The sequence below is a fragment of the Zalophus californianus genome, chromosome 4 (genome assembly GCF_009762305.2).
Source record: "Zalophus californianus isolate mZalCal1 chromosome 4, mZalCal1.pri.v2, whole genome shotgun sequence".
Lineage (NCBI taxonomy): Eukaryota > Metazoa > Chordata > Mammalia > Carnivora > Otariidae > Zalophus > Zalophus californianus.
In genome coordinates, this window is record NC_045598.1 from 31,100,794 (window position 1) to 31,113,022 (window position 12,229).

Genomic DNA, 12,229 nt, shown 5'->3' on the forward strand with positions numbered 1-12,229 from the left:
GTCTTGGTAGGCTGAGATGATGGACTGAATCCAGTGAAATTTAATCAGGATGGATGAATTAGGTAAGTACGATAGAGTAATAAATAATATTTCTGGGTTTAAAAAACCAACTATAACCAGTATGGAAAGTGTGAGGTGGGGCCCAATAGTAACATACGTGAAAGACTTAAAGGTTTTAGTTGACTTTAGCTACCTTCTGTGTGTGAGCAGCCAGCCATTTATTTTCCTCCCCTTCTTTTTCATCTCACACCAGGCTTAGTCTCTTTATGGGAAGCCTCCAGTGTTTCCTCACTGAATGATGTTAAGTCTTGTCACCATTAGACCCCATTTGTTTTAGTCATTTCTGACTTTGTTCAACATTGCTATTTGGAGTCCTGTTCCTCTTACTTTTGCTTTTTCAAACTTGACCCATATTTCAGAAACCGAACTCAGTCTTGCTGGAAGCCTGTTTGTCATGGTGTGGTCACATTTTACTCAAATATATTTATTTCTGGGACTTTTGATGTGTTGAGAAATTAAAATCAATAAAGTTTCCCACTTTATGTGCAAAATTTGAAAAATGCAAATCCTTTTCTATTATTAAAAGTGACGTAATTTCCTTTTGCCATAGGACATGTAGCTTTAATGATAAATACCAGATACTTTTTTTCATTTCTTTGTGAACCACCAGCATGTGGGGTGTCAATCAGCACCATTGCTGCAAAAGCTTCCCAGAAGCAGTCACTTTAATGATTCTGCTTGCTGCAAAATATTAAAGATAGTGCGAAGGGGAAAAAAGAATTTAAAAGCACACTTAAAATAGTTGTAGAATTGTGCATTCTGAGAAGACCTGAAGCAAAGCGATGAAGTGTGGGCTCTGGAGCCAAATGACCCTGAATTCAAATTTAAATCCTGAATCCAGCAGTTACCTAACTGGGTGACTGGGCAAATAACTTAATCTCTCTGTGTCTTTGTTTTTTTCATTAAAAAAAAAAGATTTTAGGGGTGCCTGGGTGGCTCAGTCAGTTAAGCAGCTGCCTTCGGCTCAGCTCATGATCCCAGGGTCCTGGAATCGAGCCCCGCGTCGGGCTCCCTGCTCAGCAAGAGCCTGCTTCTCCCTCTCCCTCTGCCTGCCATTCTGCCTACTTGTGCTCTCTCTCCCTGTCTCTCTGTCAAATAAATAAAATCTTCAAAAAAAAAAATTAAAAAAAAGATTTTAAGTAATGTCTACACCCAGTGTGGAGTTTGAACTTACAACCCCAAGATCAAGACTTGCATGCTCCACCAACTGAGTGAGCCAGGTGCCCCTTTGTTTCCTCATTTTTAAAATGGGCTGGTGATAAATCATTTAGTTCACAAGGTTGTTGTAAATTGTGTTAGTAGCATGTAAAGCTCCTAGGAGAATGCCTAGCTTATACCATATGCTTAAAAATACTATGAGTATTCCATTGGGAATATTAGTCTTGAACCATTTGAGTTTTACTTATTTATTATTATTATCTTTTAAGGGCATTTTTTAAAAGATTTATTTATTTGAGAGAGAGCATGCACACACATGAGTGAGAGCAGCAGGAAGAGCAGAGGGAGAGGGAGAGAATCTCAGACTTCCTGCTGAGTGTGGAGCCCTACCCAGGGCTCAGTCCCAAGACCCTGAGATTACAGCCTGAACTGAAATCAAGAGTTGGATACTTTGCTTAACTGAGTCACTGAGGTGCCCCACCTTTTGAGTTTTAAATGGCGATACATCTCTACATAAAATAAGACCATTCTATAAAATGCTCCCTCTTTGGGGCTCTTGGCTGGTTCAGTTGGAAGAGCATGCAACTCTTGAACTTGGGGTCATGAGTTTGAGGAAATTGGGTGTAGAGTTTACTTTAAATAAATAAACTTAAGAAAAAAGAAATGCTCCCTCTTTGATAGTTTTAGAAAATAGGATGCCGCCAATCTCTTTGAAACCATGCAGTGAGGAATATAGAAGGAATTCGGATGAGGGGAGGGGCGCCTGGGTGGCTCAGTCAGTCAAACGTCTGCCTTTGGCTCAAGTTATGATCCCAGAGTCCTGGGATGAGCCCTACACCAGGCTCCCTGCTCAGCAGGGCATCTGCTTCTCCCTCTCCCTCTGCTGCTCCCCCCCTTGTGCTCACTCTCTCTTTCAAATAAGTAAATAAAATCTCTTAGGAAAAAAAATTCGGATGGGGGAGATTTTTTTTTTCCCTCCTAATCGTAAACCTAGTAATGTTCATTAAACTTTGGGAAGTTCAGAAAACTATAAAGACAAAAAATTGTTCATAATGCTACTACTGTCCCAGTGCTAGCCATATTAGCATTTTAGTTGAGTTCCTTCTAGGTTTTTTCTTGTGCATTACTTTTTTTTTTAATGTACAAATCTGTTCTGATTATAACACATACAAAGAGGGGCACCTGGGTGGCTCAGTCAGTTGAGTGCCTTCGGCTTGGTCATGATCCTGGAGTCCTGGGACTGAGCCCCACAACCCTATGTTGGGCTCCCTGTTAGCGGGGAGTCTGCTTCTCCCTCTCCCTCTGCTCCTCCCCTGCTGCTTGTGCTCTCTCGCTTGCTCACTCTCTCAAATAAATAAATCTTGGGGAAAAAAAGCACACACATATACAGAACTGGAGGGTATTTAGCCTAGAGAAGTAAACTATTGTAGAAGTCAAGGTGAGTCCATAGTACACTATGTTGGGGGCCTGGTCAGGGTCACTGGCTATAGACATAAAGTATAGGGGCAGGAAAAAGGTATTTCTGAGGTTGAATCAACAAACTTTTGGGGCAGTGATGTCAAAGATATTTTTTTTTTTTAGCTCTCGCTCATGAAAAAAGAGGCAGATAGAACATAGGAGGAAGAGCATATTTGCTGGGGGGGATGTTTGTTTTGTACATAGTGAGTTTGAGAATTGAGGACATTCAGATGGAAATGTCAAATAGGCAGTTGAGGTATATAACAAAGACTTGAGAGGTAATCTGCCTGGGATATGAATGAGAGCATCCCAGTAAAAATGTTTAAAATGAACAAAGATGGTATCTATAAAGATATAAATGTATTTGACCTCTCAGTATACCTTGCTCTAAAAGGGCAGGTGCTCAGCATAGTATTGCCACATAGAAGGCCTTTGTGGAATAAATGAGTTAACTGGAAGAGAGGAGCCATTAATTTGGTCTCTGTAGAATCCTAATGAACTTGTGGGAGTCATATTTATTTTAATTTTTTTTTTAAAGATTTTATTTATTTGACAGGGCACCTGGGTGGCTCAGTTGGTTAAGCAACTGCCTTCAGCTCAGGTCATGATCCTGGAGTCCCAGGATCGAGCCCCACATTGGGCTCCCAGCTCAGTGGGGAGTCTGCTTCTCCCTCTGACTCTCTCCCCTCTCATACTCTCTCTCTCAGATAAATAAAGTCTTAAGAAAAAATAAAGATTTTATTTATTTGAGCATTCAGGAGCCGGGGGGAGGGGCAGAGGGAGAGGGAGAAGCAGACTCCCCGCTGAACAGGGAGCCCAACATGGGGCTCGATCCTGGGACCCTGAGATCATGACCTGAGCTGAAGGCAGACACTTAACCGACTGAGCCACCCAGGCGCCCCAGAGTCCTATTTATTACTTACCTTCCCTTTCAGTTTTGTTGGTGTCTAAAATTTAAAATTTTTTTTTTTAAGATTTTATTTATTTTTTTGAAAGAGAGAGACACAGTGAGAGAGGGAACACAAGCAGGGAGAGGGGGAGAGGGAGAAGCAGGCTTCCCACTGAGCAGGGAGCCTGATGCGGGGCTCTATCCCAGGACCCTGGGACCATGACCTGAGCCAAAGGCAGAGGCTTAACAACTGAGCCACCCAGGCACCCCTAAAATTTCAATTTCTAAAGAGAAATGAGACCTCTTTTTCTTTCCTGCTTCTGATGGAATGTTATTTGGATGTCTGTAATTCATTTAACTTAATCTTGAATTTTTATTTTTATTTTTTTAAAGATTTATTTGAGAGAGCGAGAATGAGAGAGAGTACATGAGATGAGGGGGGGGTCAGAGGGAGACGCAGGCTCCTCGCTGAGCAGGGAGCCTGATGTGGGACTCGATTCCGGGACTCCAGGATCATGACCTGAGCTGAAGGCAGTCGCTTAACCAACTGAGCCACCCAGGCGCCCTAATCTTGAATTTTTAAAAGGTGATAGTGAGGAAGATTGTTCCAGTGATTCTTCAGATGCTCAAAGTATGTCATAATGGATATGTTAAAGGGGACCTATTTATTTGGACTAACACATGAGGGTGAAAAGATTCAGGAATATAAGAATATATAAAGCAGTATAGGGCAAGCTGTAAACATAAATACCCATGAGGTATTGAATCTTTGAAATTGTGTAACTTGTAGAAGTCTTAATGGAATGGTTGTGTCAGAAGATACTAGGTTGGTGTCAGGAGCATTCTGAGTGGGAAGGTGGACTTGGCAAGACCCACCTCATCTGTATGCACTGTGCCCTTCTCTTTATATACTTCAGGCAGCAGTTGGTTAATTTGCATGTGTGGTTTCAACTGTCACACTGTATTGACTCATTCAGAAAGCTGCATGAGGATAGGCACCCCCCATGTCTTTCTCCCCAACACCTAGCATAGGTTAGAGTAGGCTTCTCTATAAATGTTTGTCCAGTGAAGAAAATGGTGAATGGATCAGCAAACATTTAGTGAGACTTGAGAGAATATTCTGTGGTGGTAGAAGTGGGTGGAGAATTGTTAGGCCTGTAAAGATTGATAACACATAATATCTGACCTCAGGGAGCATAAAATCTGCCATTGAGTGTCAGTTTGTCAAGTTCTCTGGTTTTAGATTAACCAGTGCAGACAGTAAGTAATTCACTGACCTGAAACAGACTTTGTTTCTAACAAAGATTTTAATAAATTTCTTCAGAGATTGTGTGAACTCTTACTTATATAACAGATAAGCACATATTCTGCGTTCCGTCTCTGTACTCATTTAGCTGCAAAAAGGATTGTTATGGGTGAGTTTTAGGATCCTGTGTTATTAAGTTTTTTTTTATTAAAATTTGGAATTTGATTAAATGAGGACATAATGCTGTTCTGAAAATACAGAAGGAGCTCACATCTCTATAAAGTGTGGTAACGGCAGCAAGATACTTAATTGAATTGATATACTAAAATAAATGGCTTGATCATTCAGATGTGCAAAGACCAGATAATCCAGTGTGTTAGCTAACAGTTTTTACTATATATGGTGTAATTGTTTATTATATATTTCCTTTAAGGTTCTTCTTTTTTTTATTTTAAGTAATCAAGACTGTTCTTAATTATCGGAACTGATACGGAGACTTAGTTTGGAAACTAAAGCTGCAGAAAATCCAGTGGAATTCTGCAATGCTACCACAGCTATTTGTAGAAAAATTTCAGGCAGAAAAATTAAAGACAAGAAGTTAGGACTTTTTGAAGAAATTATTCCGGGGCAGGGGGTAATGAATTCAAATCACATGTAATTCACTCAGGATAAAGTTACCCTCTGAAAATAAGCCTTTCCTATAGAAGTAGCCCCAATCAAAGAGTTAGGACTAACCCAATCAGAAAGTAGAGGAAAAAACTTCTATCCTGCCTATGCATAATTCAAGCGCTAACCTAACTAGATATATCAACTGACCATAAGCAAAACCTAATCAGTTGTTAGGAGGAAGATACATATTAAGAGAGTACAACTCTGTGGAACCTAGAGAATCCCCAAACAAGAATTCAGTAGTGATTTTCTAGCATTGTCCAGAGAGAACATAAGCCAGCTTTCCACCATCATTTGAACAAATCCTTGTGTTGGACAGATGTAGTTTATCAGGCTTGATTGTATTCCATTTTCCTTTGTTTTAGATTTCATACTACCAGTGCTCCCTTCGGCAGCACATATACTAGATTTCATACTACCAGGTACTGTCTTAGATAACCACAGTATGGATCATGGGGTACTCTGGGTGGTAATATGACTATCCCTTATTATAAACAAACAAATTGGCATTTGGCCTACATGTTAATTTTTAAAAATAAACTTAGTTAAAAATATAAATATGACATCATTCTTTCATAAATCGGTTAGTGTAAATCAGGCCTAATCAGTTCTGTGTATGCAGGGAAAAATGGATTTTATGAAGTTATGGAGCTGAGGATCATACTCAGGAATAAGTCTCTTTTTGTACAAGGTAGGGATCATAGCCTTATTCTCGGATACCCAGTGGTTGGCACATGGTTGGGGCTCAATTTAATGGATTAATGAAACTCATCATTATTGAATTTCAGAGATTGAAACTCCAGACCTCTATTGAGAACAGCTATAGACATTTTGTGGCTTTATTCTTAGATTTATTCTCATGTCAAAAGAGCAGTTTTGGCTTTTCTTTAACTCAGCAGAATCAATTCATTAAGTGATGAAAATAGAATCCTCTAAACAAATCAGAGCCTAAAAAGGCAAATAAAAGGTGTATGCATTTATTAGAAAAAAAGGGGAGGGACCATGCATTTGAGAACAAAGACAGTCTGTTTTATTGTTTTTATTGTTTAATTAATACTTTAATTTTATTTTTTTAGACCTTATTGCAATATGCAAGCAACAAGAATGCCTCAGAACATATGGTGTATCTTCTGGAGGTATATCGACTTGCCATTCAAAGCTTTGCCAGTGCACGCCCATATTTAACTACTGAATGTGAAGATGTCCTCTTAGTGCTTGGCAGATTAGTACTGTAAGTTTAAGTACTTAAGTCACTGTTAAAATTGAGTACTTTAGATTGTAATGTTTGCTTGACTTCTCTTTACTATGACATCACGTTATTCAGAGCACCGAAAGTCATACCTTAGAATGAAATTTCCTTTGCTCTGAGTCTTCATACTCTGGTTCCCAGGAGATAAAGTACAAGTGAAGCTCCAGCCAAACATAATCAACATAATCTTTAATTGCCTCCAGAGTCTCTTTTTACTCAGGCTTAGCCTCCAAGAATGATACATTTTCTTTCTGTCCTTAGGTATGGATCAATATAAGTAACAGAGTAGCTGGAAACTGTAGTGGTCTTTGAGGGGAAATAACTATGAAATTTTGCAGTTCAGTTATGTTATTTGAACTAAGAATAATTTTACTAGCAGAAAATACCAGGATATATATAAGATTACCACCCTGAGTCCATGATAATTTAGCTGCTGTTTTAATATTTGGCTGCCTAGTAGCAGATATAACTACACCTTCAATGTAATTTTCATCTGCAAATTGAAAAGGTACAACAGCTATTCAGTTTTTAGATTGGTTTAGCTTACAGGTTGTTTGGAAGGATAACTTCTAATCTGTGAGAGGTAAAGAAATGGCCTTCCCAGTCCTTCTTTTCCTCTGCAAGTGACAAGAACCTACATAGATGACAGTTACATATATTTATTTCTTTATCAGCTGAATTGACAGTAGCATGAGCTCCTGTTTTTGTCTTCTGGGATCAGAACGGTTCCTATTCAAGTACCCTCCTATACCCTAATAAACTAAACTGCTTGGAATATTTTTTCTAAAAGGAATATATTATTACCAAATGTTTTAAAGCCACAATGTAACTGTAAAGCCTCCTGGTTTTTCTTTTTTTCTCTTTTTTAAAGTCGAAAAGCCAATATAAGTATGTTGAAGAAAATTTTAAAGAGTAAGGAACAAATTTCAAATAGTCTAAACAAATGTAAAATGTATATTCAGTATCATTGTCATACTGTATTTGATTATGCTTATAACCACATTTATATCCTGACTTCATTATTTTACATTATAGGAGTTGTTTTGAATTACTGCTTTCAGTGTCTGAAAGTGAACTGCCATGTGAAGTCTGGGTACTCTTCCTTCAGTCTCTACAGGTGAGTTGATTTGGGCTGAAAAAAGATCACTGTTTAGATATCCAAGACACCTAGTTAATTTCTCCCAGCAAACTAAAATGGAAAATTTGGAAGAAAAACAAGTATATTGTATATTGATATTAAGTTCATGAAATTTTGAGAAAGAGGTCTTCCAAATGAAGGGGTGTGTTAAAAATTGCTTTTGTCTTTCATTTGGTTTTGTTAGCCTTTATATAGCTTAGGAGTCAACACAAGTTTTCATTACTCAGAAACAAAGTTTAAAAACAAAAGCAACGTTTAGACAGAATAAAGCTATTAAAAATGTAAAATTGTATGTGGTTATAAGGTAGGAGTATTTGGATCATTCTAAGTACACTTATCTAGTAATTTCCCCCTAACACTTCAGGGATTGTGTCTAGCATTATAAGTCTCTCAAACAACCAAAATACTCGTCATAGATTCTATTCATGCATTTTACTTACAGAAGAGCTACATTGGCTCTCATATTGGCTTGATTATCAGCTTTCTGAATAGGTGAGCACATCAGAAAGTTTATGGAGGATAGAGTAGGATAGGAGGAAAATACAACAGGAGGCAAATTTGCGTGTTACTGATAGAGACAGAAAAACTATTCTAAAAAATAGACACAGTGGTAATAGCGGTCATTCATTATCACTGTGTACTAAATACTGCTCTACTGTTTTATGTGTTTTTTGTCTTGTAATCAAATTACAAACCTTATAATGTAGGGATCATTTGAATCTCCACTACAGACAGGGAGACAGGAGAGAGTGTTGATTAGCTTGCCCAGAGTTACACTCAGATTTATAGCCAGAGCTTGCTTTTGGCCAGCTGCTCCTCGAGGACACAGACTGTGTAGTAGTCTGGACCTGTGTCGTGTAGGCACAAGTAAGGATTTGAATATTAACAGACATACTTGATTATCTGGAAACTTCTTTCCTCTGGGATATATAACCCAAAATGAAATGATAATAATGTTAATCTTTTTCTTTTTGGGGAAAAGAGGATTGTTTCTGGTTGTGTCCTTGGCCTATTTTAATTTAATTTTTTTTTTTTTTAATTCATGAGAGTCAGAGAGAGAGGCAGAGGCAGAGGGAGAAGCAGGCTCCCCGCCTAGCAGGGAGCCCGATGGCGGGACTCGATCCCAGGACCCTGGGATCATGACCTGAGCCGAAGGCAGACGCTCAACCATCTGAGCCACCCAGGCGCCCCGAGAAATTCCTTGGCCTATTTTAATCCCTGTGATGTGATCCTGATTCGTCACATATTCATAAAGCTGCTAAAATCATCTTTCATACATAACACACTGATTTTGTCACGCTGTGTTTTGAGGCCTGCCAGTAGTTTTGTCCTGTCATACAACAGTCTAGAAGGGCAAATCTCATTAATCTTGTTTGGGTTGTTACTATTATTTATAATAGTATTATTTGCAGAGAGAATACTGTCATATTTCTTTATTATTTTCTTAGATTGTATGCCTGCATAAAATATTTGCCTTTTCCCTCTACCTGTGTGTCTTTTCCTACCATTTATCATACAGGATATATTTTTGAATATGTGTTCAGTAAAATAAATGCAGTAGAGGTACAGATAAATGTAAGACATGGTCTCCGTTGAAATCTGAAAGGTTAAAACCCTGAAGTTTTGTTATTTTAGTGATAAATGGACAAGGCAGCAGATAGTTTTGGGGAAGGTTTTGGTAAGAGAATAGTTTTATCAGAGCAGGCCACAGAGAGAACGCTCTCATTCACTGTTTTCAGCTTGTGTAACCCTTCCGGGTCTTTTACGTATGGATATGAAAATATACCCTGAAATGGATTTTCTAATAAACAAAAATGAGATCCTATTTTTTGCAACCTTTTTAAACCTAATTTTATCATAGTTGAATGTCTAAGTTTGTATCTATAGTTCTCCCTTATTTGGAATGCCTGTGCTTCTGTTATGTGGTTGCACCATAAATTATTTTGCCAAATCTGTTATTTATTGTAAATAGTGCTAAAGTGAACTTCCTGTGCTGGTATTTCTGTATTGTAGATTTCAAGATGTGGACTCGTATATTTTTTACCTTTAAAAAAAAATTTAAGTTTTAAAATGATTTTTAAAATTCTACCATAGTTTTTTTTTTTAAGATTTTATTTATTTATTTGAGAAAGGGAAAGTGAGAGGGAGAAGCAGAAGCAGACTCCCCGCTGAGCAGAGAGCCGGATGTGGGACTCGATCCGAGGACCTGAGCCAAAGGCAGACGCTTAACCGACTGAGCCACCCAGGCACCCTCTACCATAGTTTTTAAAGACTTTAATATTACCCTTTAAAAGTAACATTGCTATAATATATACCTGTTGGTAACAAAGGATTATACACATCATTCTTATGCAGAATATACTGTATTTTGAACAGATGAAAAATAGAAAGCTGCTTTTATATTTAACCCAGACTGTGGTCTTTTATTTTAGTTTCTGTGTATCATGGTGGATAGTATTATTTTCTGCCAAAGTGTGATGACACAGGTCTGTTAAATATTACATATAAGGTAATCAGACACTGCAAATTCTGAAATTTTTACATGGAATCTTCATCTTCACTGTAGAATAAATGCCTGTCAGCCTAAGTTAGGGAGAAAGAAGCCTGAGGACAATTCAAGCCCTTAAAGGAAAAATTGCAGCATCGGTTAAATACTGCTATTAGTAAACTGTTAATTGAAAATAGCACTTTCTGTGTCAATTCTCAATTTTAAACCCTTTCTCTGCAGAAGGTAACTCAGCACATTGGGAGTGCATGTGTTAAAAACCTATAATTCTGACATTAAAGTTAAGGGAAAAAATGAATTTTATTTCTTGTATTTCACTTAAGTGAATATAAGATTATATTCTTAGGTCTGTGAACATCATTAACTTATATTTTCCAAAGAATATTGCTGTAAATGGAAGCTTATGTTTCTTGAGAATTTTAGCATTCTAAAATAAGAGAAAACACATTAAAATTTTAAAAGATGGGAACAACCAATAATCCCCACTAGTAATAGAGGACAGTGGAGACATATACTTAATCTTTTATGTCAAGTTAGATTTCTGACCCCTTTCTCCTGACCCTTTGTGTACATAAATATTTTAAAGAACAAACTATTGGCAATTGTATTTTGTTTTCTGAGGAGATAGAATGATAGCTGATAACCTAGACTTTCCATGACATTTTATATAGAGCCACTTTTCATTTAAAAAGTCATTTGATAGAAGAATTTAAACAATGAAAAAATGTATTTATTGGCCTCATTAAGTAATATTTCTATTAGGAGGAATAGGTTATCTTTGTGAGTACTGCAGAATCCTTTAAAAGAAAGTTGAACAGTGGCCTTAAAATAATTTAGTAATGTGAGGTTGTAAATTGAATTGTGGTGAAAATTTTACCTAAGGAGAATTTAAGAAAACATTTTAAAGGTGCCCTTTAATTTAGTGAAAACACCCTGGTTTCATTTTTTAAAGAAAATAGTAATAGGGGCGCCTGGGTGGCTCAGTCGTTAAGCATCTGCCTTCAGCTCAGGTCATGATCCCAGTGTCCTGGGATTGAGCCCCACATTGGGTTCCCTGCTCAGCGGGGAGCCTGCTTCTCCCTCTCCAGCTCCCCCTGCTTGTGTTCCCTCTCTTGCTGTCTCTCTGTCAAATAAATAAATAAAATCTTAAAAAAAAACAGCAACAATTCACAAAGCTTTGAGGATAGGTTTTGTTCCTGCTTATTTCTTTTTAGGAAATGCAAGATAATAGTTCCTTTTGTAGATGTTCAGATACATTGAAAAGGCAAAACTTTTTTATATTGCTTATTAGCCTGTTTTCTGGATGTGCTGTTTTTGTTTTAGGAGTCACATGATGCATTATTGGAATTTGGGAATAATAACCTACAAATATTGGTTCATGTTACCAAGGAAGGGGTGTGGAAAAACCCAGTTCTTCTTAAAATTCTGTCTCAACAGCCAGTAGAAACAGAAGAAGGTAAGCCTTAAAACTTCACTGACTATTTTGAAGCAAGATTTAGATCTAAGAGAATTAGAATTCATTAATGGGTTAAAATTTTGTGAGTATCACCTGTGTATCTATACCCAGTCTGTTCTCCTTTGAATAGTAAAAACTAACCATTACATTAGCATTTAATGTTTTGGCTAAATATTTTTGCATTTTTAGTAGTGTTTTAAATATTCCTTGTACTTTAAAATGTTGCATTGAGTAACAGTGTTCATATAAAGTTCCTGAGATACAAATGAATAATCTGTTTCTAGTCTTTGGTATATGGTAGAGCTTTGCTCATATATTGTTCACTGGTTACTACAACTAAGACCATGAAAAAAATTACTTTTTTATTTTAAATGTATGAAATATTGGAATTTAGCATTTT

General features: G+C 37.3%; 1 protein-coding gene across 2 annotated transcripts in view; it reads left to right on the top strand.

The window, feature by feature from the left end:
- RLF (RLF zinc finger) overlaps positions 1–12,229 on the top strand; it is an 84,447-nt gene that overhangs the window by 24,973 nt on the left and 47,245 nt on the right. Inside the window, exons 1-4 of one of the 2 annotated variants that reach the window (XM_027613804.1) lie at positions 6–62; positions 6,557–6,711; positions 7,765–7,846; positions 11,697–11,829. In XM_027613804.1, the coding sequence (XP_027469605.1) occupies positions 6,599–6,711; positions 7,765–7,846; positions 11,697–11,829 (328 nt within the window). In that variant the 5' untranslated portion in view covers positions 6–62; positions 6,557–6,598. Of the gene's footprint in view, positions 1–5; positions 63–6,556; positions 6,712–7,764; positions 7,847–11,696; positions 11,830–12,229 lie in introns of those variants that run through there. The other variant, XM_027613797.1, reaches the window with a different exon arrangement.